Source organism: Mixophyes fleayi, chromosome 2 (genome assembly GCF_038048845.1).
Source record: "Mixophyes fleayi isolate aMixFle1 chromosome 2, aMixFle1.hap1, whole genome shotgun sequence".
In the NCBI taxonomy this organism is placed as follows: domain Eukaryota; kingdom Metazoa; phylum Chordata; class Amphibia; order Anura; family Limnodynastidae; genus Mixophyes; species Mixophyes fleayi.
Genome location: NC_134403.1, coordinates 303,802,100 through 303,828,237, shown reverse-complemented (window position 1 = coordinate 303,828,237; position 26,138 = coordinate 303,802,100). Strand labels below are relative to the sequence as shown.

The window sequence follows — 26,138 nt, the reverse complement described above, 5'->3', positions numbered from 1 at the left end:
CTCTCTGTGAAAATGGTGCACAATAATTAACAATGTACAGTAACTTCCAGGGCCTGATCAGCCAATAGGCTGACCAGGCTGCAGCCTGGGGCACTGGAGCCAGAGGGGTGCAGCGTCACCGAGATTTTTTTTTTATGTTTCTTTGTTTTTTTTTCTAAATGTGGCAGCCGGAGTCATCGGGACCGCCCCTGGTCTAAAGGAGCGGTCCCGACTGTCACTATCACATGACAGGCAGTCTGGCAGCAATCGCTGCTAGCTGCCCTTCAGTGTGGCCGTGGGCGCTTCTTACTCTGGTCACGTGAGATCAGGACTTCCACATCTCACGTGACCAGAGTAAGAAGTGCCCGCGGACACACTGAAAGGCAGCTAGCAGCGATCGCTGCCAGACTGCCTGTCATACACATCACTGAAAAGAGGACTCCATAGCAGGTAAGTTCTGTGTCTCGGGGGTAGGGGCGGCAGATAGGCAGGTGAGGTGACTAAAGGGGACAGGTGAAATAGCTAGAGGGGGCAGGTGAGCAGACTAAAGTGGGCAGGTGAGGTGGCCGAAGGGGGCAAGTGAGGTGGCCAAAGGGGGCAGGTGAGGTGGCTGAAGGAAGCAGGTGAGCAGGCTGAAGGGGGCAGGTGAGGTGGCTGGAGAGGGGGGGGCGCTACTGCTGAAATAGCCTAGGGCGGCAGGAACCCTTAATCGGACCCTGGTAACTTCCACGTAGGACCACTGGCCACAACTTGGGCAGACACACTGCTTTTAATGTAACACATTTTCTGTTGTTTACAAGCCACCAGACCTGAAAGATAAGTTTCGACCCAAACCACCCCCTCTGTGTATGTTAGATATTTGTTACATGTCTATATGTGACCCATGTGGAAGAGACCTTCACGCTTTCCTCTTGTGTCCTAAAAGCATGTCAAAATATTAGATAAATGCATAAAGTATACCCGCTGAACCCGCATTGTAAAACAAATAATATACTTCGATCTATTCTCTTAATTATCTTTTTTGTTTTTTCAAATTAATGACATAATTTTCCAATATATTATGAGAACCATGCGCCACATATTAGGATTGTTTTATTAAATGCCTACAATTTTTTTAGCCTGACAATCATTACATATTCACAGTTGTTATGATTAAATAATGTCCAACTTTGGGCAGAAAATGCATCTAGCACCACGTCTATTACACCATATCTGATTATAAGAGGGGTCCCTGCATAATAAACCTAATTTTGCACCACTATCAGCAAGAAGTAACTTGTAATGTGATTTGCAATTGATCCATTATAATCCCACCGGTGCTTAATTGTATAGTGTGCCACTAACTACATCTTTTTTCAGGTAATTTTAAGTTAGGTGTGTGTCTGATTCTATATTTGCCGTGCACAAATGTGGTGCATTCTAATTTTCATTGCACATTGTGCCCACCACAATAAGTCTTGAGAGACAAAAGCTGTTGCATTGAAAGAAAGATAATTCTGCAAATAATCTTAAGAATAAAGATCCTGTTTTATTAATTACTAGCTGAAGTACCCATTGCCTGGGTTTAAATCTTCAAGCTATTAAGTTATCAATGAGTTGGATGTAACTGTCAACATTTAAAAAAAAATTAGCAGCTTAGCAGGTCTTCCGACACACCCATGAGGTGACTGCCCAGTGTCGTTTTTGTTTTCATATTAAATGTCATTGAAATCCATCTAGTGGAAGGTCCAGAACAGGCTGGCCAGGTCAAAGTTCTGCTCAGTGTACACCAATGAGAGGTTCTACTGGGACCCCAAACTCCCTAAAACCTTGCCAGGCTCCAACTGGACCATCTTGCGTTGGTTTCATCCCAATTGGTGCAGGGGTGTCCCAATGCATAGCTGGACAGACAAGCAGACCAATGATTTACATATATAAGATTTTATGTGATAGGGCATCCTCAGAATCATTCCTCCTCTTGTCTGCCTTACTTGATTTGTTCACCATTCTGCACTCTTGTTATGATTGTTATACCTACTCCCAGTGTCCTTCTTGAGTATGGTTCCAGTAGGATTAAGGATAGGGATGAGGTATCCTAGTACATGGACAGGAGACAATGTCTGGGGAGTCATTGTGGTTAATAATGCCACATAAGTGTCCCTAGAGCAAAATATGCAGCATGGGTATATCCAAGTACTTTTTAACTTAAAATATTAATTAACACTAAAATCTGTACATATCCTGGAGGGGTGGTTAAGTGTGAGGACGGAGGGGGGCAGGGAATCGTGTCATTTTGGTACCGCCCCCAATGATGCATTTACACAGCCGCGTCAATGTGACCCAGGTGGCAAAGCCTACATTACGCGGTTTGCCGTGACTCCTGTCATGGAGGACCCCATCCTGCCCACTTCACTAGGAAGTGTCAGGATCAGGGCCATAACTAGGGCTGTGCGATAGGTGCGACCGCCCAGGGCGCAATGCTGAAGGGCGGCGCAATTTAGGAATGTTTTAGGTTCATTTGGTTCAAATTGAGGGCTAGGGGGGCGGCATTTGTCTTTCTTGCCCCGGGCTCTAGAATTCTAAGTTACGGCTCTGGTCAGGATGCAGGAAACCCAACTGCTCTCCCGGGAGTGCGGGAGATCTATGCAGAATTAGGGAGTCTCCTGGACAATCCGGGAGAGTGGGCAAGTATGATTAAAACATAACCTAAAGCAGCCACTACAAAGCATACAAGTATAATAGTTAACTCCTGTAAGCAAACATACATGCAGCAGACATAGAGAATACTAAGTAACACCAAACAATATATTTCTCACTCTAACAATATCTTGTTTTAAGATCTCTACACATCCATATGAATCATTAATGAGTAACTACATGAGAAATTAACTCTTACAAGGTTGTCCCATTTTTATCAATAAAAAATAAATGGTTAAATAATTATTATTATTTTTTCAGGTGACTTGGAAACAAATTCAAGACAAAATGCACATATTATACTATCCATTTTCATGTTATTTAATACTGATACTACCATCACCAAAAACAACCTCAGTAATATAAGACAGTACAAGAGCTGGCTAAATCCTATTTCCTATGCAGTGAATGTAACAGGTACCTACACTGAAGGGGATTTAGGCACATCACAGTGAGCTGGCTAAATTCCATTCCAATTCATGACCCGGCCAGGAGGGGCCAAAAAGGTACCTGCAGTGAAGGCGATTTAGCTGACTCACGGTGAGAGTGCTATTTCCCATGCAGTGTATGTACCAGGTACTTACGGTGAAGGGGATTTAGTCGCAACCGTGGTCCCATGCTGTCTCTCAGGGCACTCGAGAAGAAGTTTGGCTGTTCCAGGACATTGTCATACCCAGTAGACAGCTCTCAGCACTCTCATTGGTGGATAATCGCAGCCATTCACCAATCAGTGTGTTGGTACCTCCTGACACGCTGAATGGTAAATGCACAGCTCCATCCACAAACCAGCATGCTACGAGCTGTCTACTCAGTATGACAGAATTAATCATGAAATAGAATAACAATCACGCTCAGCTTATCCTAGGTGGACTTTAATCATGTGTCTATAGAAGCTGCTTGACCATAACAGGTGTCCAGCCTCCCCAAATAGTTAACAAATACAGTACACTGACAAGTGGTAACTATCAAACTCTGATGTTCTGTAGAACAGATCATGAATAGCTTAACAGTAAACCATATATAAAGAAAAAGCAATAAGTGTTGATATATTAGACTAATATGTTCGGGGGGAACACTATAGCAAAATACACACATAAAGTAACAGTTGGTAATGGTAGATTATGTGACAATGGGTATACATAGGTCATGCAAATAAATAGTTCATAAATCCACATGTACTGATGAACATAAGAAAAACAACAAAATTCTTATGTAGTCATATGCAGGAAAAAGATGGTAAATTGATATAAAATAGTGTTCCTATATGGATAATAGGATATAGTACCTGTTGATCTTTATATTGTCTTTCAGGGTCTAAGTTGTTTAAAATTACTACAGAGGTGTGTGCGGGTTAGAAAGAAAAAGGTTGAAATGGTCACACTTTGTTATATATACACACAGCACACTAAATTCTAACATAACTTCAGTATTCATGGTATCTAAATCTATGTAAAATGTATAAAAAGAGAGAGAAGTGCAGAAAGTCTTTCCTGAGCATCAACGTGTGCATGCTCTCCTGGTTTAAGTATATAAAGTTCAGAATGTGCGGTACTTTTCTTCCTGCAGCAGAGTCTGGGTCCTTAGTAATGTGTGTGGGCATGGACCAACGCGTTTCATCACAAACAACTGTGACTTCTTTAGGGGTGTGTGTGAGTTAGTGTTAGATGATGACTTTTATGACTGTATAAACTCTGCCTTATAAATCATCATGACGCCATGTTTCAGTTATGCCAGTATTGCATATGATCCAATGTATTGTTCACTACTGTTGGTTAATATATGTCATTCAAGCCAGATCATAGGTATGTGCAGGGAAATAGTTACAGAAATAAAAGCAATAACTATGACAATCACTCCTAGGACTGTAAAAGGTAGCTCGTGCCAGAGTGTTTGAGGTAGGGCAAAAGGTCCTTGTTCTGATGCCCACGCGCCAGAACAAGCTCCAGGCTACCTGGGCGGGAAAGTACATGTTTTCAAAATGCCTGAGTGATATCACTTACGTGGCGTCATTTGATAGCAATGATAGGCTGCAGCGAACCTACCACAATGTTGAAGGCATACCACGAGCATGTAAAGTCGGTAACAGCAGTTTGCTGCTTTTCAGCTGAGGAACCAGGAAGTGACCTACTACCTGACCCACTTACGGATGTCAAAGGTGAAGATGGTGTAGAGGAAGTAGGCTGGGATGAGTAGTGGCAAGAGGCAGCAGCTTGAAGCATTGCTGTGGCCCTTTGCGACTCAGTTCAGTAGAAAGCCCGGTCGGACTTCCTTGGTGATGCACCATATGGACTCTGGTGAGCATAGGCCAGTTAGGCAACCCGCATATTGGGTCTCACCAGCGGTCAAGGAGAATCTATATATGGAGATGTGGGGGCTGCTTGAGCTAGGTGTGATCCAACCATTGAGCAGTCTATCTGCTTCCTCCGGTGTATTGGTTCCCATGAAAGATACGGCAACGTGGTTTAGCATATATCACTGCCAGTTGGATAATGTGCTCATGTCTGACACCTACCCGTTGCCCCATATTAACGCTTTTGTAGATGAATTGGACAGAGTTCAGGATTATCTTGAAGACATTTCCATTTTCAGAAAGATTTGGGAAGATAATCTGGAGCAAATCGGGCTGGTGTTAGGGAAGATTGGGTGGGCATGTTTGACTGTTAGGGCAGAGAAGTACCAGATGGGGATGTCAGAGGTACAGTACCTGGGTCATCGTGTGGGGGGGGAGGTAGGGTTAGTTCAAAAACAGCTAAGGTAGAGACAATCGGAGACTGGCCCCAGCCCATGACCGAGTTACATGTCCTGGCATTCTTAATGACTGCAGGGTACTACAGACATTCTGTCCCAGGCTTAGTACTGTAGCGAAGCCCCTGATAGATCTCAATAAGAAGAAACTCCCCAAAGTAGTTGACTGCAAACCTGCTTGTGAGCTGGCATTTTGGTCCTTAAAGGAAGCCCTGGTTCATTCTTCAGTACTGTTGCCGCCCAATTATGACAAGGACTTTATTGTGCAAACTGACACGTCACAGTATGGACTGGGAGCAGTCCTTATCCAGGTGGGGCCAGATGGGCAGGAGCACCATGTGGCCTATTCGAGCAGAAAACTGCTAAATTGGGAGGTGGGGTATGCCACAATTGAGACGGAATGTTTGACCATTGTTTGGGCAGTGAAAAAACTTCAACCTTATTTGTATGGACGACATTTTACTGTGGTGACTGATCATAATCCTTTAAAGTGGCTACAATACATCTCAGGGAAAAATGGCCGACTGTTGCGCTGGAGCTTTGCACTGCAAATTTTTGACTTTGACATAATTCACAAACAAGGAAAGGCTCGCAGCAATGTGGATGGACTGTCTCGGCCAGAACCTCCGGAAGAGCCGGAACCTCCGGGTCACCCCCGGTAACCCTAAGTAACAACTGCGGACCAGGAGACATAGCACACTGGTTGCCCACATGGACAAGGGGGGGGGGAATGTGATTGGATCACTTATAAATAGCTTATTTGTGGCTGGATCATGTAGAAATAATTTATTGTAGAAATATATTTCAATCAGAGGTGCAGGCACCAATGTATAATTTGTAATGCATGTTACATTAGGATGTGTTTTGTATGCAAGTGTCATTGTTTGGGTTTGTAACATTGGTAAAGGAAGTATGTTTGCTGATAGCAGGAAAAGTTAAGTAAATGTTTTTGTGAAGTGACAGCCTGTATACCAAGCAGGGGGCCGCTGCCTGGCTGTCTGGAGTGACTGCATCTCAGATAATGCAAGCATCAAGTTTTAGCACATAACAAAAGTGTAAATATTGTTAGCCTTGCTTTGCATGTAAATCTATGTTTGGGTAAACAAATTGCATTCTGATTCTAAAAATAGCCTGTGAGGCTGTGTCAGAATCTATTTAAAAAGCACTGTCTTCTATTGAACATTGTTCTTCTGATTCCATCTTACCTGAGCACTGGTTCCTTCAATCAGCGTGACTGCAAATAAACATCATTTGCTTCAAAGACCTGCTGAAAACATCTTCCATGCTGAAAATCCTGTAACCTACAGATTGCACCCAAAATCTAATCCGTTCCCGGCTGTTTCTGAGGTTTGGACCCAGCATCCAGTACCACCGCTCTGCTCGCTACTGAGTAGCTCTGACCAGTGCAATAGGCCAGGGGGGATCCACCCACAGAAACCCTGATCTATTGGAAGAGGTCAGGTGTACCAACCCAGGTGCACCAGTAACAGGGTACACTTGCAGTGTCAGTTATCTAGAAGAAACCAGGTTCTGGATGCCGGTAAAGGAGTCCAGTGGTGGCAGCACTTGTAAGCCCCTCTTACAGTGGTGAGAGGATGAGTTTGGTATAACGAAAGGGAATGGTGGCAAAGTAAGTCCAGCCGGTTCCCAAACAACAGCAGACAGAATGGCATAGGCGGTCCATCCTGTCACAGTGGTAAACTAATAAAATCAATATTATGGCCTTTTGGATCTAATATTTGTAGTTCATAAATCCATTTCCCTTCTGATCTTTCAATCATTGCATCAAAGTTGCCCCCTCTCCAATTTTTTCTGACTTTTTTTTATTGCCATGAGTGAGACTGATGGGGTTGCATCATATGTTGGTCTATTGTGGTTGGATCGGCTATGTAGTCAAAAGCCCTTTTTGAAATTTCTAATGTGTTCACCAATTTTTGTTTTTAGTGCTCTTATGGTTTGCCCAAGATATTGAAGATGGAAGGGATATTCGATCAAGTATATGACTTTGTGAATGTCAGAAGTTAAAAAAAACTTTGATCTTCTATGAATCTCCTGTTGATTGTGAGGTGAACTCACTTAAGCATTTTGTGTTTTTATGTTTAATTATTTTGCAGTTCAAACAACGTCCACACTGTATTGTTTCCTTTCAGCTTTCAATTATTTTTAACTATTATTTTCTTCATCCTGCAAGAGGATGTCCCAATGTTTCTTTATTATTGTCTTGACTTTATTCAATGAATTACTGTAGTCATTGATTAAATAAATCTTGTTTGTATGACTCAAATCATTGTCTCCTAATTTTTAGTTGTTGAGGTTGTATTTATAAAAATAATATAATTTATTGTGTGAAACCTGATTGGCAATATTATTATATAATATGGTCAATATACATATGGTATATTGAGGAACTGCTTATAAACTACTATGACAAGATTCAGAACTATTTGACCTCATAAAGGCTGCTGCACATGTGAGGAAAGAAGTTCCATGAAGTGTATGGTGATTCATTGCAAATTGCATAGTAACTGCTCATGTGACCTCTGATGACATCATTGTTGTAAACACAAACCCCTATTGTCAAAACGTAATAAATTAGCCTGTAGCCCATTCATGGCTCTTTGTATCGCCATGATCAACATTGATATAATAACACACTTTTGTAGAAAAATAACTAGAACTTTGATAAATACGCCCTATAATGTTACACATAAACATACAAGAACATATTCTAAATCCAAATCACCAGTTAAATCAGCCACAAATCTATTATTGGCATACAGATCCAAACCATCACAGTGTCTTGGTGGCTTACAATAAACGAGGTTCATCAAAAATCTAATAGATTTATCTGAAAAGAATTCAATTGAATTAAGCAGCAACATTTTGAAAAAAATGACTGACAAGGTTATCAATTTTGGATGCATGGAGAGGAGAGAACTCTCATCACAGCTGGGGGACATTCCAAAATGTCTGGAGTTTGAGGTATATAAGGTATATGGCACCTGATTGGAAAGGAGCAGCAGCCAGTTAAATGAGGTGATGCATATTGTTCTAGCTTTCTAAGCGGCTAAGACATATTCAGATCACTAGTGCTGACAGTTTTTTCTTATGTATATGCTTTATATTGTGATGTGCTTCGATTAGGTGTACACAATGATCTGAGTTCCATAGAGATTATTTGGATGGGACTAGATAAAGGGGGTAGGTTAATGATGATTTGTAATAATGTCAGCAGTAAATTCTGCTTCACTGAAAGATAGAATTAAAAAGGAGAGTACTTTTTGAGGCTTACATTTTTATTAATAAACTAGTTCCATTAAACTTGCAAAATTTAAATTTCACTAGAATGAAAACAATTGGTTAATGTATTTATATTGTGTGATGTTAAAAGATTAAATTGTGTAGCCTGAAGCTCCAAACTTCTATCATTGTTACGCTCAATTTACATTTATTTGTGATTAATCGGTCTTGCCTTTATTGCACCAACAGAGTGGAAAGAGTCCACAGCATAGTTGTAGCCTAGGATCCCACATATTGTTTAAGCCATTCAACTGGAGAGGTACAGGATGCAGAGTTGAGTTATGGTGTGCTACGGCCTCTTCTACTATCTGCAGCACCTCATTATACAGTGCCAAGTCACTGGGAATAGGATTGTTCTCTGAAGGATCATTGGAGAGGTTGAAAAGTAATGGTGGAACATGGTAGATGACCTGATCACCAGAACATCCACAGAGCTTGGAACCATAACATGCCCCTGCTCCTTCTGGTTTGAACTTTGGAGAATAGTAGTGGACCTTCCAAATGGTATCACCTAATTGCAAACAAGACAAAGCACACATTCAGGAGAAATATTCTGTTCGATTAATTCTATAAAATGTTACCTTAAAAATTAGATATTACACTAATTCCTAAGGCGAGCTCAGGGAGGACAGAACCCTCTGGTGGAGCAGAAGGGCAAACATAAGTGTTTAATTAGGATGGATGATGCCAGGATGTCCCGCACTGCCATATACATATTTCAGGGTGCAGGTAAGACGTGCCTTTTGCCTTTTGCATTTTATATGTCTTGAAAATATGAAATACTAAAATTGACATCTCGGTAACAATTATTCTGAAACTATTGATAGAAAAATGATACACTGAGGTAGAGAAAAAGTCTTGCTTGGAAATCAGTATGTGGATATCCTTTGTTTTAAGTCAATTGCATTTTGTGGGTGAGTTTGAACAAAGAGAGCATTGGATTTGTAATACTAACGCAGTCTCCTGCACTGTTGTACAGAATCTTTTGTGGCTTGAGATCTGTAACATGGTAAATGGAAGCTGCACAATTTATGAACTTGTATGTACATATGTAAATATAGCAATCTTTTCACCCCTCAGCACAACAAAGACCCCCCCTAATAAAGTGCCTTTTCTAAATGTTTTATCTCATTTCAATGATACACAATTGAAAACTTATTTTTCCACTGCTCCACAAAGCAAGGCACATTGCAGCACCTATTGTATATGTTGCAATGCCCACACTCCGCCCAACCCCATTGCTGGTTTAAAAATCTGCTTCTATGCTAATGCATTCACGTTGTGCTGGAAACCTGTTACGGCTAAAACGGCTACTGATATAAACTTTTAGAACGGTTGAAAAGAAGTCTTCGCCTATAGTAGCCACCTGTCACACGCTGCTCATTCGGCTTCCATAGACAAAGACTGAGACATTCACCTGTGTCTCATTAGCAGACCTCAAACCTCTAAGTTCTGATCTTTGCATGTGCAGGCTGATTACCTATCTACTTCTAATTAAGATTCCTATTGGTTCCTGTTTTGGCTCCAGACTTGAAAAGGCACTTCCTCCCTTTCCTCTGGGCCTGTTGATCAAGTTACCTGTCTGGTTAGGTTCCTACCTATTCTATAAGCTCTCATCTGGACCGTCAGTGCCTCTGCTGTGTTGCTATTCCACGGGCTGTACCGCTTAGGCTGCACCTGCCTCTGCTGTGTTGCTACTCCACGGGCTGTACCGCTCAAGCTGCACCTGCCTCTGCTGTGTTGCTACTCCACGGAATGTACCGCTCAAGCTGCACCTCCCTCTGCTGTGTTGCTACTCCACGTGCTATACCGCTCAAGCTGCACCTGCCTCTGCTGTGTTGCTATTCCACGGGCTGTACCGCTCAAGTTGCACCTGCCTCTGCTGTGTTGCTACTCCACGGGCTATACTGCTCAAGCTGCAACCACCTCTGCTGTGTGCTACTCCACGGGCTATACTGCTCAAGCTGCAACCATCTCTGCTGTGTGTTACTCCACGGGCTATACCGCTCAAACTGCAACCACCTCCGCTGTGTGCTTCTCCACGGGCTATACCGCACAAAGCTGCAACCACCTCCGCTGTGTGCTTATCCACGGTCTATACTGCTCAAACTGCACCTGCCTCCGCTGTATTGCTGATCCTAGGACTAGACTGCTTAAACCACACCTGACTTTGTCAGGCTGCTGTCCTACTGTTTCAAGTCATCTCTCTGAGCTGTCCTGTTCAAGCTTCATCTACTCCGCATTGGCCTCTGTGGCTCAGTGGCACTACAGGTCGTATCATCAAGCTGCTTGTTGTTCTCTTCTCTGGCTGAACTGTTCCTATATTAGCTAAAGTATTAAGGCATTGTATGGTACCTGATCCCTGCCGCATCTATTGCGATTATAATGCTGCATGGACTGTTACTCTCTCCTCTGATGTGTGCAGCTCTATTGTGATACCGTATACCTGCTGCCTTATTCTCTCCACCTTATTGCTGGACTGTTCATTCTATGCCATATCTAATTACATGCTGATTATTCACATTGCATATAATATTGCCGGTGGCTCCACCCACCTTGTACTACGCTCCTAGTGTCTATATTATATATATATATATATATATATATATATATATAAAGACTTTCTTGTTATTTCATCCAGTCATCATTAAACTGCTGATTGTACTTTTATCCTGCATCTGTCATCTATTTACCCTCGGGGTACTACTACCACTTGCCAGTGTGTTACAATACTCTTACTCCCCAAGGATCCTTTCCTATAACACCCATTGAACGGATCCAGAGTCCAGAATACCAAACCGTGACACCACCTTTCCCGTAGAGCTAGTTGCACTCACAGGTACTTGGAAGCCCCCAGATCTTAACTCTAGCATAGCAGAAGTTTATATGCAGTACCAAAGTGCAGATGTAGGAGGCAGTAACCAGGAGACAGAAGATGAATACTAGGAACGGTCCAAGGGTTGAGTCCGTAGCAAGCCGGTTAATCAGGGACAGGCCAAAGGTCAGGGCGGGTTGCAAACAAGGAAAATCCAAATAGACTAAGCCAAATGTCAGGGGTAATCAGAGATCAAGCAGGGTCCAGAAACAAGCCAGGGGTCACAACAGGGATCAAACAGAATTCGGGCAGAATATCCACAAAAACTAGAGAAAGTCAGTTAATGTGTGGCACAAACACTATAACCGGCCCTCCCTGCCTTAAATACATAAATGGCCCAATCATCTTGCAGGGCAGGTCCTGCAATAACCAGCCTGAGGGGGCTGCTAACTAATAAATCTATACTGCACAGCTATCAGACAGCTTGCTGGGCACTGCAGCAGATGACAGAGTAACAGAGATGATGTCCCGGGTTACCAGGGCGACAACCGGGACATGGCCAGAAGCAAGAGGAAGCGAACCCTTGCAGCTAGCACAGCGACTCATTGCAAAACCCATGCACTTTAAAGGAAAATAAAGGCTGCATTAGGCCTGATTGGTTATAAGGAATTGGGACTGGGATACCCCAGAGAAAGGACACTACCATGTGGTGGTATTTACTCTCCTTCTCTCTTTCCATGCAGGATGGCATGCCTGTTTCCAAACTAGTAAGGGAGGAGAGACAAGGTCCCCTCCTTACAGGGAGTTTGTTTTAAGTCTCAGGGCAATCCATAGTGTCCCTTTCACATTGATCAGCGAATCACAGCAACAAGGACAAGGACCGTAGTTTGGAATTAATTTCCAATCATTCATACTTCTCTAGCTTCTTTCCTTCTTTCAGCTTTTTCCCTACTCCCGTATCTCAATTCTTCATTTTACATGCTTTGCATCACTCCCAATATGCCACTTGCAAAGAAGTTTCAAGTGAACCCCAGGTGGGGCATCACTTAACCGTAAGTCACAGCATGGAGGCCATCACAAAGTAGCCAAAGTTCCACTAGAGAGCAAGAGAAGTCTATTACTTTTGGTAGTGTAGCAGGTCCTTACACACTGGTACCCTAGGGGCTGGTGCCTTTATTAATTTATTAATTTATCCACCATGCACACAGTCACTCAGACCCATTTCATAGCCAAATACCTCTACCCAGCCAATATACACACTGTCATCAGGGGCTCATCGGGGGAAAGTGAACATCTTAATCCCTTGCATGGGACTCATTTTTACCTAATTCCAGTAATTATTATTATGCCCACCTTCCCAGCTATTATTGCTACCCTATCTCCCCTGACAATCAACTCACCACACAGTACAGAGGCAATGTAGGTATGTTGGTGATACAGATGATGCCACCCAGGGCCAATAGCAAGCAGCATATATAAGAGAAGCAAAAGGGGAGGACAAAAAGTCTGTTGCTCTTTGCAGCATATTTCCTAAGACCCACAGTTTAGACATATTAAAATACATAGACTTAATTCATAGCATGCATCTCAGATGCCCATTGTCGAAAAGGAGACCATGCAATACCTTTCTAAGCACATGAGAGTAGAAAGATCTTTAAGTTTGATACCAACGACATTGAGTTATATTTAGAGGTCATGCAGCTAGTGGACAGCTTGAGAAGAGCATTGGCAGCAGCAGCATGGAGGCCTAGCACGCAAGAAACGGGCAGAGGCAAATGTTTCACTTTAAACACCAGGATATGCGGCAGCAGCTGTCAATGCAGATTAAGATACACATGTACACACTGCAGAGGTGGACATGCAGCTAAAGATTGCCTTAACAGCACCAACTGCTGTCAGAAGAACTAGTCCAGGTAGCATTAAATAATGCCACCTTGCCCAAATCATCCTACATGCAATGGCAAGATGGTTATCAAGGTACACGAACAAAGCAGAAGCAGTATGGTTAGCCCATCGATTAACTAATGGTTTTCACATACCTACTGAAGAGAAGATTAAGATCAGAGTGCCACATAAGTTACGATCTGCCATAGCATTGCCACACATTGTACAAAATAAACAGGGAGGTGGAACTAGGATACATTGTTGGCCCTTTCCTTAAAACATCATTAGCCAACCTTCTAATATTACCATTAGGCGTAGAACCCCAAAAAGTTCTGTGCAAGTTTGGGCTCATCCAGCATCTAGGCGGGTCAGTTAATGATGCTATAAACAAAGAACATGCCATGTGAGTACCAATTGTTCAATCAGGCACTTAACATGATGAAAGCCTATGGCGAGAACACACTCACGGCCAAAGTTGACATAGAATTGGTCTTCCAGCTACCCCCCTCTGCCTACATAGTTTTATATTAATGGATATTAAATCTAACAAGAGCCCCAAGCACAAAAATTACATATTTCGGGACTGAAAATTATTCTAGCAGTAAAATTTGCAGATGGATGTTATTATGGTCTGACTACACTAAGCACTAAGTCCATACAGGTGGCCCACATTTTGTATCTCCTTCCTAAGTTTATTAAAGGACTTTCCACGACTGTGTTCACTGTGGTGTTTACTAAGAAAACACATTCCTGCCCGGAATCAACTTTACTGACTACATGGATTCCAGTTATTACAGGACCTGAGCTGCCTGGGAAGAGTCTTCAGAAGCAGTATAAAGATTCCTTCCCAGCTGCTGCTTTTTTCAAATGCTATACCAACAATTCAGCCAACCAAAATTTGCTCCTTTAGCATTTCAGACATCAGTCATCGCTGCCACTTCTTTGTTTTCACTGTGCTAGTGTTGAACACTTCCTACTGTCAAGTCCACACATACAACAGAGGTACCCTGTTAAACAACCTGTAGCCAGTCTGACTACCAGTAAAAAGCTTACACTGGATAAACCTTTTAATACTGCCTTCTGCTCTGAGGTGCCAGCCCCTGTTCTTCAGCTTCAAGGTGCAAGTCCCTGTCCATCAACTCCAAGGTGCCAGCCTCAGTCCTCCTGCTTTGTGGTGCCAGCTCATGTGCTCCTGTTCTGAGATGCCAGTTCATGTCCTCCTGCTCTGAGTGTCCAGTCAATGTGCTCCTGCTCCAAGGTAGTCAAGACAACAGCCATGTCCAAGATTGTCCAGCACGAAATAACAGCCTGCAGTGAAAGTGCCCAGCTGCTGACCTGCAGCCAAAGTGCACAGCTGCTGACCTACAGCAAAAATGCCCAGCTGCTAACCCGAAGTCAAAGTGCCCAGCCGCTGACCGGCACCCAAAGTCTTCAGAGTACCCAGCCACGGACTCCTGTACTAAAATTGCTGGGGTAACCATCTGTAACCTTCCTGTGTTTCAGCTACTGATCTTTGATGGGGAGCTAGAGCAGTTTATTGCTCTTACACAGCAGTGATTTAGTTGGTTCTTTTTTAACCCTACATATTATGCCAAACAATTTAATCAAGTGACCACCTTATTAATGGGTTTTAAAGGGATGGATCTGGAGTGGGCGATGCCTCTGATAGAATGGAGTGGCAAAGCAATTTGCACTCTGATATCATAGAAGTTTCTATTTCTTTACCGGGGACGCTCCAGCGTCCACCGAAGTTCCAGTTCCTGATGCACCCAGGTACTTAGCTCCAGTCAGAAGGTCTGTATCTAAAAAGAAAGGTCATCTTACTAAAGCCTAGAAAAAGGAGAAAAAAACTGCTTTCTAGTTCACTTTGTTTAGAGAGGTGCACTGTAACAATCTGACTTTCTGAATGAAGTACATACAGGTCCAATACTGCATTTTTACCACCCTTGGCCACCATGGAAATCATGTGTCCTAGAAACAGCTAAGCTGCCTACCTCAGCTGTAGCTGATAACACTAATGGCTACTCGTTAAATAGATTTTTCTTGCAATCAGGCCTGGCTGATTCATTGCAGTTCTTGGTTCCCATTACCTTGCCATTTCAGTAGTATTTATTTTGTTATTCCTGGCTTTTGACTTCGGCTTATCCTGATCACGCTCCTGAATGTCTGGCACCCTGACCCAAGGCTATTCTGACCATCCTGAATCTCTGGAACCCTGACCCTGGCAAGTGTAAATGACTTTGTTTATTGCTGAGCTTTGTTTAACTGGCTGGTTACTTTGTACATTGTACATTGCACTGTGAATTTTGTACCCTTTTGTTTCCTTTTGCACCTGCATCGGAGCCTGCTTACCTGTGTGTTGCAGCACCAGTATATTTATCATATATTCATCATATGTGCTTGCTTTTATCTGTCTTTGCCAGGCCTCCAACCTTTGAGATCCCTAACTTGCATGTTATCATCAATATTATTTTCACCTTAATCATTGTTTCAGTTGATACAAGAGAATCTTGACAGATGATATAGAGCAGTGATAGGCAACCTGATAGACATAAAGGGCTGCTATAACCTTTAAAAGAGCCTCCTATTACATTTCATCAGAGTAATAAGCAGGGCTGTAGCGAGGGTGGTAACTCAGTAACAGGGACAATGAGAAAGGCGCCTGGCTCCCTGTTCCCTGCAGTGTATCCGACATGCAAATGTAACATGAGGACGCTGTATAGAGAAGCCCGTGCGGAGAAAGAAGCAGGAAGAAGATAGAGCAAGGAGAAGCAGGAAGCAGATGCAAAGATAAGAGAGGAGCCCCAAGTTAATTAAATTGCTGTAAGGATAGAGAGAGGGTGCTGTAAAAAACAGGGATGGCAGAGGGGATGTACAAAATGGTGGCGGGGGGAGGGGGCTGTAAAAAAATGGGTGGGGGAGAGGGAGCTGTAAAAAAATGAGGGGGAGAGGGGACACTGCAGAGAACAAGGGGAGGTGAGGAGGCTGGGGGTTGGAGAGAAGAAGGGGTTTCTTTGGAGTAAATAAATATATAATACATTAATACAATAAAAACATACTAAGCAATTAATTAAACAAAATAGATAAGTACTATATACAAAAATACAGTGATGTGTTTATTAGTAATAATAATGTCTATTAAAATGTAGTGGAAATTTGTAAGCCATTAATTTGATTGTGGGGCTGATGAGGGATGAAATAAATCTGTTAAGTAAATGGGAATGCAACTAGTCTAATGTTATGGGCAACTAGTCTAATGTTATGGCTTATGTGGAGTTGGTATGTCTGTTTACTAAAGGGGGATGCTATTAATGTAATATTGAGGCTGATCGCTGGTGAAATAGGTGTGTTTATTAAATGGGAATGCTATTCATTTAATGTTGGGGGTGGCTGGGGGAGAAATCTTCGGTTTATTAAATGTGAATGCTATTAATTTAAGGGTGGGGGTAAGGAGGCTTATTAAACGTAAACACTAATGTTGGCTGGTTAGGGGGAAGAAGGCCTAATGATTTAAAGGGGGTGTTATTTTAATTTCATGTTGGGGCTATATGGTAGGAAAATAAACATTTATTAAATGTGAATGCTTTTAATTAAATCATGGGGCTGATTGGGTGCAAGGAGGGCGGTGTATTGAACAAGAAAAGCTAATGATTTAATGTCAGGCTGGTTGGTATTAAGGGTGGCCTAGTGTTTTGTCATTGCTCGATTCTCCGGGAGGTGAATAGTAACTATCTCTTTTCCAAACAGGGACCCAACGTTCCAGGATCTTGGCAAAAAGCAACTGAGTTTAAGACAAAGGCAGCAACACCAGGTAGGAATGTCCTCTCAGGCAGTGAGTTCTCGCCAGTATGCTGGAAGGGAGGGCCGTGCTCTGTGTTGCCCAGGGCACTAAAATCTTTAGTTGCGGCGCTAGTAATAAGTTAAAACAGTACATTTAATAAAAGACGAGACTCCTATCTGTAATACCAGGCATATTAAACAAGTGTTACAATTGATAACAAACAAATTTGACCACAAAGAAAGAAGCTGGGGACACAGGTGAAGGCTCAGAGGGCTGCCTGGTATATATGGTTCCCACCAATATAAGAGAGTAGGCTACCTATAACCACATATACTTCACAATCTGGTAAGACTGATAAGCTCAATATGTATAGGTGAGGGTGAAGCCACACTATTTAGAGTAGCATTTGTATTGGCCTTCTTAGGAGCTTTTAGAGTCAATGAGCTTATTGCCCTGGCCAAGAAAACTAAGGCATCAGTGATGATTCCATAATGATAGAGGTTCACAAATTTAGAACAAACCAGATAGGCAAGACTCCTTGGTGTCTCCAAGCGAACACATAGGGCTAGATTTACTAAGTTGCGGGTTTGAAAAAGTGGGGATATTGCCTATAGTAACCAATCAGATCCTAGCTTTTTATTTAGTAATTTCTGCAAAATGACAGCTAGAATCTGAATCTACACCCAAATTTATCAGTGCACATATCTTCAAATTCATAGATGCTGAATTCAGAAGTGCGCTGAGCCAATTTACGTGCGCTTTTAAACAAACGCACGTTGTGCTCAGTATGCGTGCCTTGCTGAATCAGGCCCGATATATACAAAATTTCAAAGTATTTTCTTTTTAGTTGGCTGAAGTTGTGCAGATTTGTGGGGTTGTATACAGAACAATTTTACATTATGCAACTTGTCACATTGCAAGAAATCTAAATTCCAGTGACTGAAAAAATGGTTAAATATTATAATATTATAACAGTAATTACACTTTTCTATACTTACTACTGGTTTGTTGCCATCGCACTGCATGTAAGTACTCAGTACAATAATGAAACATGAATTTGTGAGCGGAGTTAGGTACAAGTCCTTGCACGAGAGGCATTAGATCCTTGCCATCAATTATTCTAAAACAATTGAAAACAATCAGTCATAACAATTCTAGCAGCATACATATAATGTACATGTATACAAAACATTAAGAACCCTGAATTCCAGTGAAGTTGAGAAATTAGACATATTTGTAGCTTGTAGTAGGTGACTGTTACAGTAAATTAATTCTACAGGAGGGCCCTTAATTTAACGTACAAGTGTTTTATGAGTAAATTCCACATTTTTGGACAAGAGCTCAAAGAATAGCGTTGGGGTCATGAGTGCAATTCCGGACCATGGTCTTATCTGTGTGAGTTTGTATGTTCTCCCCGTGTTTGCGTGGGTTTCCTCCGGGTACTCCGATTTCCTCCCACACTCCAAAAACATACTGGTAGGTTAATTGGCTGCTCTCAAAAATTGACCCTAGTCACTCTCTCTCCCTGTCTGTGTGTGTGTGTATATGTTAGGGAATTTAAACTGTAAGCTCCAATGGGGCAGGGACTGATGTGAATGAGTTTTCTGTGCAGCGCTGCGGAATCAGTGGCGCTATATAAATAAATGATGATGATGATGAAAGAATGCATATTTGGTCACATCTTATACTTGCAACGCCTTACAACTGGAGAAGTGTGATAGGGAGGTAATGGGTGGGTGATCATAGGCAGACTACAGTAAGGGTGTATTCACATGATTGTGACTGAGGTAGACCTACATGCAGATGCATATACATCTATTGTAAGTGCTGGGGGGCTCGTGTAATGAGGGCAATGACGATCAAGAGAATTAACTGGCTGCTTCTGATTGGGCGTTTGCAGATTCTCTTCTCCAGCTGAGTACGGAATTCATTAGTGTGACTACTATATTATATGAAGCTGTGGCCATCTATTCAGATTACAATTAATATTTCCATTTGGACTGGAAAGGATTTTTAAAAGGGAAACAAACAGATCTTTGTATTTAATTTAACTTCACTTAATTTAATTTTTTTGTTTAAATATATTTTATATCATAATGTGACTCATTTGTTGAGTAGAGATGCTACTTGGCAGTGTTAGTAGTAAATGTAAAAGTTGCATTACCCTATTTGTTCACTATAGAATGTGATGAACGGTCATATATACAACACACAATAGTGGCTTCACAGTGTTTTTAATAATGTTACATTTGGATATAAAACATAATGCAATGCAAACAACATTTGTTGTTTGCCTCTTTATAAATGAAATGGGAATCTTCTTTCCTGAAGTAGTCACAACATTAATGAATGAAGTTCTATCAGCTGCAGAGGTCAATATGCAAACATATTGAGAAGCGGCTAGATAGTGCTGCTGGTGGCATCATCAATTCTTTACACCAGGCTTCCAGTACCTGCAAAAGCTGTGCCTCCCAAGAAGCATATCTAGGGGTGCATCTGAGTCTCATTAGGTCGCATCTCCATTGGGCATGTTACACTTTCGTATACATGATCTTACTGTACTCAACTTAAGCTTGCCCACCACTTTTCCACCTTTTAGGGCATAAAGTGGCCAGAAGTGTAAGATATACTAAAATCTATATGTGATTGCATTTTGGTACCCATCAACAGTACATAAATGCATATTTTTACTTCACAAAAATGGATGAATTCCCAACTCTAAATTAGGCACAATATGTCCATCATGCTTTCGTTTACTCCTCTGCAGCAGATTGCCTTGTTTTGGAGGGAGGTGCTTTTCCAACTATGCACATACATCCCACATTCTACTTTTCAGGATCGAGGCACAATCAAGTCTCCTCCAAAAAGATTCATGATAGTGTCTTGATCAAGTCACTGGAGTGGCATGTCTATCACTGTTGTGTAGAACGGTGCTAAGTTAGCCTACCAGTATGCATTTGGTGTGTGGGATAAAACCAGTGCTAACGCGAGGAGAACATACAAATGCCACACTGGTAAGGCCTTGCTAGCATTTATATATGACCATTCACAGGATCACATCATGTGATACATGGATTGAAACTTTCTCACAAATGGATTCTCAGCGAATAGAGCTAAATTCTGTCACAAGCATACTTGACTGATGTGCAGCGCCACCAAGATCACTACTGTCTGTGTACACTAATCCTACCTTCTGGTATTCATGAATATTTGGGAAAGTTGGCAGGCAATCTGAGCTGGCTATGATGGCAGAACGTAGCTCTCTTTCTGGGATACAAGTCTCAGGTATATATGCATTTATTTTTTCTCCTATTGCTCACACAGTCATTGTTCCTGAGATGTTTGTTCATTGTATGAGGTGATTGCATAAGTACCAGTGTTATAATTTGCTTGAAGTTTATAGTTCTGTAATAATCTAGAACCAGAATATTGCTTAGTTCCATCGCATTTTAATTTTCTGGGGCATTCCACTCTTTTATGTTGCTTAAGGAGGCACTTTAACACTGCCCATAGCTCCACTTTCTCACACTTACTATTGTTCTTCATTAGCCCCAGTCACTTTGCTTTACAACAATTAAGAATACAGTAATAGACTCAGTGGTATTAGGTCAGTAGATTGAGGATACCTCCTCTTCATTTTCAGCATTTGTACTTGTGCTCCAATTTTCCAGTGATCCCTATAGTCAGGTATTGTACAGTGCTATGACCAGAGGAACTATGGAGGAGATGGAAGTGGGTTGGGGTCCAGGAGGTAAGTGACAGATTCATCTCTTTCACTTTACTATTATGCAGTATGAGAAAAAGCTCTTAACTCATCTCATGGGAGGAATAACCATTTTTCATATTAATTTGGTGCCATGGGACATGCTTCTGTTGGGATTTATTGAATATGTTTGCTGATCTAGTATATGGCCACTCAGTCATCTAAATAGATGCAAAAACACAGGAATAGATTTTACAGTGCAAAATATCTTATGCACATGGTTTTCTTATAGGAAATATAAACAGTAACTGTAGTATATTTACCCTTTAAATAGGAGCATACCTGTCTTGTGGTAGTTTGCCTCCTCCAAGCTTAGTAACTGTAGTGAATATATCCATGAGACTTGTTGGCTTATCAATTATTGTATTAGCAGGAATAACACCTGGCCAGCGTAGTATTCCTGGCACTCGTATTCCCCCTTCTAGGCCTCCCATGCCTTTACCACCTAGAATGTACAGATCAAGTAGTCTAAGTTCACATACAGTAAGAAACAAAGAGAACAATGTGTACTTGCCAACAGTGGAAGTGATCTTAGGGGCATATTCAATTTTTTGAAGTCCCTGCTGCGTTAAAACTATTATTGTTATTATGGTAAGAGTAAGCTGGATTTCAGCTCACGGGTCAGGGAGCTGCGAGCTGAAATCCAGCGAGAAAACTACCGTAATAACGGTATTTACGCTAGAGATGGGCGGGCTCGGTTCCCAGAGATCCGAACCCACCCGAACTTCGCCTAACCGAGTACCAAGCCTGCTCGGCTCAGTACTCTCCCGCCCATTCGGAATCTAAATCAAGGCAAAACGTCATCATGATGTATTCGTATTTCAGAGCTCGGTTCTCGCGAGATTTGAAAAGCATAAATACCCGCCTACACAGCAATCCATCGCCATTTGACAGAGGGATAGAGCAGGGTTAGGTCACAGGCTGTATTAGAGCAGGGACAGAGCAATAATTAAACACCTTATTCTTTGTACTATTATTTCAATTCTAATCTATTCAATTCTATTATTATTACCAATTCTATTAGCAATTGTTAGAGCAGGAAGAGAGGAGGATAGAGGACGCTTTTTTTTTTCCAATATTTTGCACTACAAGTGCTTTGGGGTGTCCCATATTCCCCAGTGTGAAACACTAATTTTTCTTGCTGTCAAAAGTGATATTTATCAGCAGTATTTATACAATATTTTGCCCTACAAGTGTTTTGGGGTGTCCCATATTCCCCAGAGTGAAACACTAATTTTTCTTGCTGTCAAAAGTGATATTTATCAGCAGTATCTATACAATTTTTTACACTGCAAGTGCTTTGGGGTGTCCCATATTCCCCATTGTGAAACACTAATTTTTCTGGCTGTCAAGTGTCATATTTAGCAGCATTATGTATCTCTACAATATTTTGCACTACAAGTGGTTTGGGCTCATTAAAATGGATTCAAAGCAGTCCACATATGAGCAGAAACAGCAAGCAGGTGCTGGCACCAGTCCTGATAGTAGTGTTCCCAGTACGTCATCTGGTAAAGCCTATGTAAAAGTACATAGTCTTTTGAAATCAGGGAAAAAAACACACACCCAATTTTTTTTTACCATGTTGAAGCAAAAAAGAAGTGTAACAGAGGAAAAGTTAACTGCCGATAAAAAAATAAATTGCCAACATGACATTCTACACACACAGTGGCAAAGAAAGAATGAGGCCTTCGCCTTTCTCTATTAGTGGCAGATCAAAAAATGTTACTGAGCCTTATTCTTGTACGGTCACTCGTGACCAAGCAAGACCAAATTATTTGGAGTCTAAAAGTGGTGCACAACTACTGTTACGCGTCAAAGCCGAGGTGCAAGAAAACAGTAAGGCATTAGAGGATAATGTAAGCTCTGAATCAGAAATGACACCAATCCCTGTGGAGGGTCCATCCACCAGTGGTATGTCTAATCGTGAGCATTCTGTTTGTGTACCCATAAAGGAGGGCCCTTTCAGCAGTTCTGCTAATATGTGCCTGCCCGAGTGTAGCCGGTGATACACAAATTGAAGATGCCACTTTGGTATTAGAAGAGGATGAGGGGGAGATTTGTGTAGGCCACGAGGGCACTAATGAGGATGTGATGAGGATGAGGTTGTTTGAGTAAGTCCTGCACCAGTGGCAGCACTTCTGGCACGTGACAAGAAAAAGGCCATTGTCAAAAAAAATCCACTTCTTATGTGTGGAATTATTTCTACCCAAATCCAGACAGTTGTATAGCCATTTGTAGTGTATGTCAAGCCACAGTCAGTCGAGGGAGGGACCTTAACCATCTTGGAACAGCGTCTATGTTACACCATTTAACCAGAGTTCATGTCAAAGTGTTGGGAAAACCTGAAAGTTCTTCCAAAAAAATTAGAAGCACTCCATCATCAGCTAGGACCCTTCGGTCACCTACATCCCGACGGCTACAAAATACACCCACAACACCATTCTCCTCAATATCCTCAGTAGTGCTCGGAATTAGCCCTGCATCCCACTTAGTAAGGCTGGATGACTCCTGCACTATAATTGATTCCTCTGAAAAAAACGTTAGTCCCACTGCTGCTGCTGTTGCTGCTGCTGGGGGTGAATCATCAGCCCAGAAGAAGGCCAAGAAAAAGAGCAGTCCTACATTTGAACAATTAACTGTGAAACAATCATTTGCTAGGGGAAGCAAATATGACAGCAGTCGCCAAGCGAATCACAGACGCCATGGCTACCATGTTAGTGTTAGATCTGCGTCCAATATCCACAATAAATGCAGCTGATTTTTCACAGATAGTTGAGGTTTTGTGTCCGCGTTACAGAATTCCATTGCAACACCATTTTTCCCGAGAAGCTATTCCACAACTATACCAAAAAGTATGTACATATGTAGAGATTGCGCTGAAAAATGCCATTCTGCCCACTGTCCACTTAACCACATATATGTGGACAAGTGGAAGTGGGCAAACGAAAGACTATATGACAACCCACTGGGTTGGTCATTCGCCTTCACCAGCAGGAACAGCAGCAGCATTTACACCAATTCGTAACATTTGTCACAGGCAGGCCACTCTTTGTATCACCGGCTTTACTAACAGGCATACAGCTGACAATTTGTTATGAAAACTAAGAGATGTGATTGATACATGGCTTATACCACTTGGACTCTCCCCAGGATATGTCATTTCTGATAACGCCAACAATATAGTGCAAGCATTACAGCTGGGTGAATTCCATCACATTCCCTGTTTTGCTCACACCATCAACTTGGTGGTGCAGAGCTTCCTAAGAAATAACTGTGAGGTGCAGGAGATTCTTTCTTTGGCCCATAAAATTTCAGGCCATTTCAGGCATTCTGCCACAGCATGTAGGAGATTGCAGCAGCTCCAAGAACAGTTTAACTTGCCCTGCCACCAAGTTAAGCAAGCGGTGGTAACTAGGTGGAATTCCACTCTGTACATGCTTCAGAGGATGGTGGAACAGCGCAAAGCCATCCAAGCATATTTCACAAGCCATGACATTGGGAAAGGAGGGAGGATGTATTTCACTCTTGCACAGTGGGGAATCCTTTCAGTGTTGCGCAAGGTGCTGAAACCATTCAAAGTTGTGACGTGTGAAGTGAGTGCAGACTCTGCTAGCTTGAACCAAATCATTCCTTTACATAGACTATTGGAAAAGCAGCTTGAGAAACTGAAGGAGGAGATGTAAGCAAGCAATTCTGCAAAGTATGTTGGCCTTGTAGATCAAGTACTTAATTCGCTTCACAATGATCCTCGAGTTATTAAGATCTTGAACTCGGATCAGAACGTTTTGGCCACTGTGCTTGATCCAAGGTTTAAGACCTACATTGAGTCTTTGCTTGAAAATGAGCGAGATGTGAACTTTTGCAAGGAGCTATTGCTCAGCAAGTTGGCCGCTGAACTGGGCCTTGGCTTGACAATGTGTCCTAATTCAGTTTCTCAAGCAGCTGCTGCTTGTAAAAAATTAAATTTTCCAAAAAGAAGCAGGGAAGGCGCAGGGGGCTGACCAGAACAATTTAACATTTGGGCTGGTTTGAAGGATTTTTCTAAAAATGTGTTACCTTGCCCATAACTCCATCCAATACGAGTATTAACATGCAAAGGATGGTGGAGGATTATTTTCAAGAGGTAATTGATATGGAAATGTCAGACAGTCCCTTTCCTTACTGGGAAGAAAAGCAGGCCATTTGGAAACCCATGTACAAACTTGCTTTGCAATACCTAAGCTGCCCACCCTCCAGTGTGTACTCTGAACGAGTGTTCAGCACAGCCGGGAACTCAGTCAGTGATCGCCGTAGAAGGTTACTTCCCAAAAATGTGGAGAAAATGGTGTTTATAAAAATGAACTACATCTTCCACGAGGAAGGCCTTCACCATCCAAGACATCCAAGCACTGACTGTTCTCTAATGGCAGATTCAAGCGGCGATGAATTGATAGTCTGTGATGATGACGTACACACTGATGGGGGTGAGGATGAAGTTGAAGATGATGATGATAACATCTTTTTAAAACTTTCTATTTAATTGTAGGGTGCAATCTACCCCCAAATAGGAATGGGACTTGGGGCATTTCTATATCACGTACCGTCTTGAAAGGCTGCTGTTTTGGCAATTTCTCAATAAGGGTAGGGTGTCATACACAGACTGACCCTCAAACTGGCTTTGTCCATTTCAATTAATATTGTACAGTCTATAACGGCTGAATTTGTTTGTATTTTCTACAAGTGGAGGGGGGGCTAGAAAGACAGAAACCAAACTGCCTTTGTCCATCTCTTTTTATATTTAACTATAAGTGTATAGTGTAATATACACCCAAAGACGATGGCTGCATTGCCAATATGCATAGATGGAGAGGAAGACAATCTGGTTTGTGTGTAGAATTAATGTCAGCCTACCAGGAATTAAACTGTTTTTTACATAATTATATAGCTTTACAATTACATTACTTTTCCTAAAAACAGGTGGAGCACTAAATTTGGTTATTTTATGCCCAAAAATATTGATTTTAAGCAAAATTGCAAAACAAAACCAAACAAAACCAAAACCAAAACACGCAAGGGTGGTTTGGCAAAACCAAAATCAGAACCAAAACACGACGGTAATCCAGAACCAAAACCGAAACACGGGGGTCAGTGAGCATCTCTAATATACGTGCACTATTACCGTAATAACGGTAATAGTGCGCGGAGCGCGAGATTTG

The 26,138-nt window shown here is 41.9% G+C and overlaps 1 protein-coding gene across 1 annotated transcript in view; it reads right to left on the bottom strand.

Annotated features, from left to right (window-relative positions):
- Positions 1 to 8,858: 8,858 nt before the first annotated feature.
- LOC142139953 (arylsulfatase H-like) overlaps positions 8,859 to 26,138 on the bottom strand; it is a 49,131-nt gene continuing 31,851 nt past the window's right edge. The window contains exons 7-9 of the mRNA XM_075197820.1: positions 21,226 to 21,388; positions 18,179 to 18,300; positions 8,859 to 9,211 (exon numbers count right to left, since the gene is read on the bottom strand). Coding sequence (XP_075053921.1) covers positions 8,859 to 9,211; positions 18,179 to 18,300; positions 21,226 to 21,388 — 638 coding nt within the window. The remainder of the gene's footprint in view (positions 9,212 to 18,178; positions 18,301 to 21,225; positions 21,389 to 26,138) is intronic.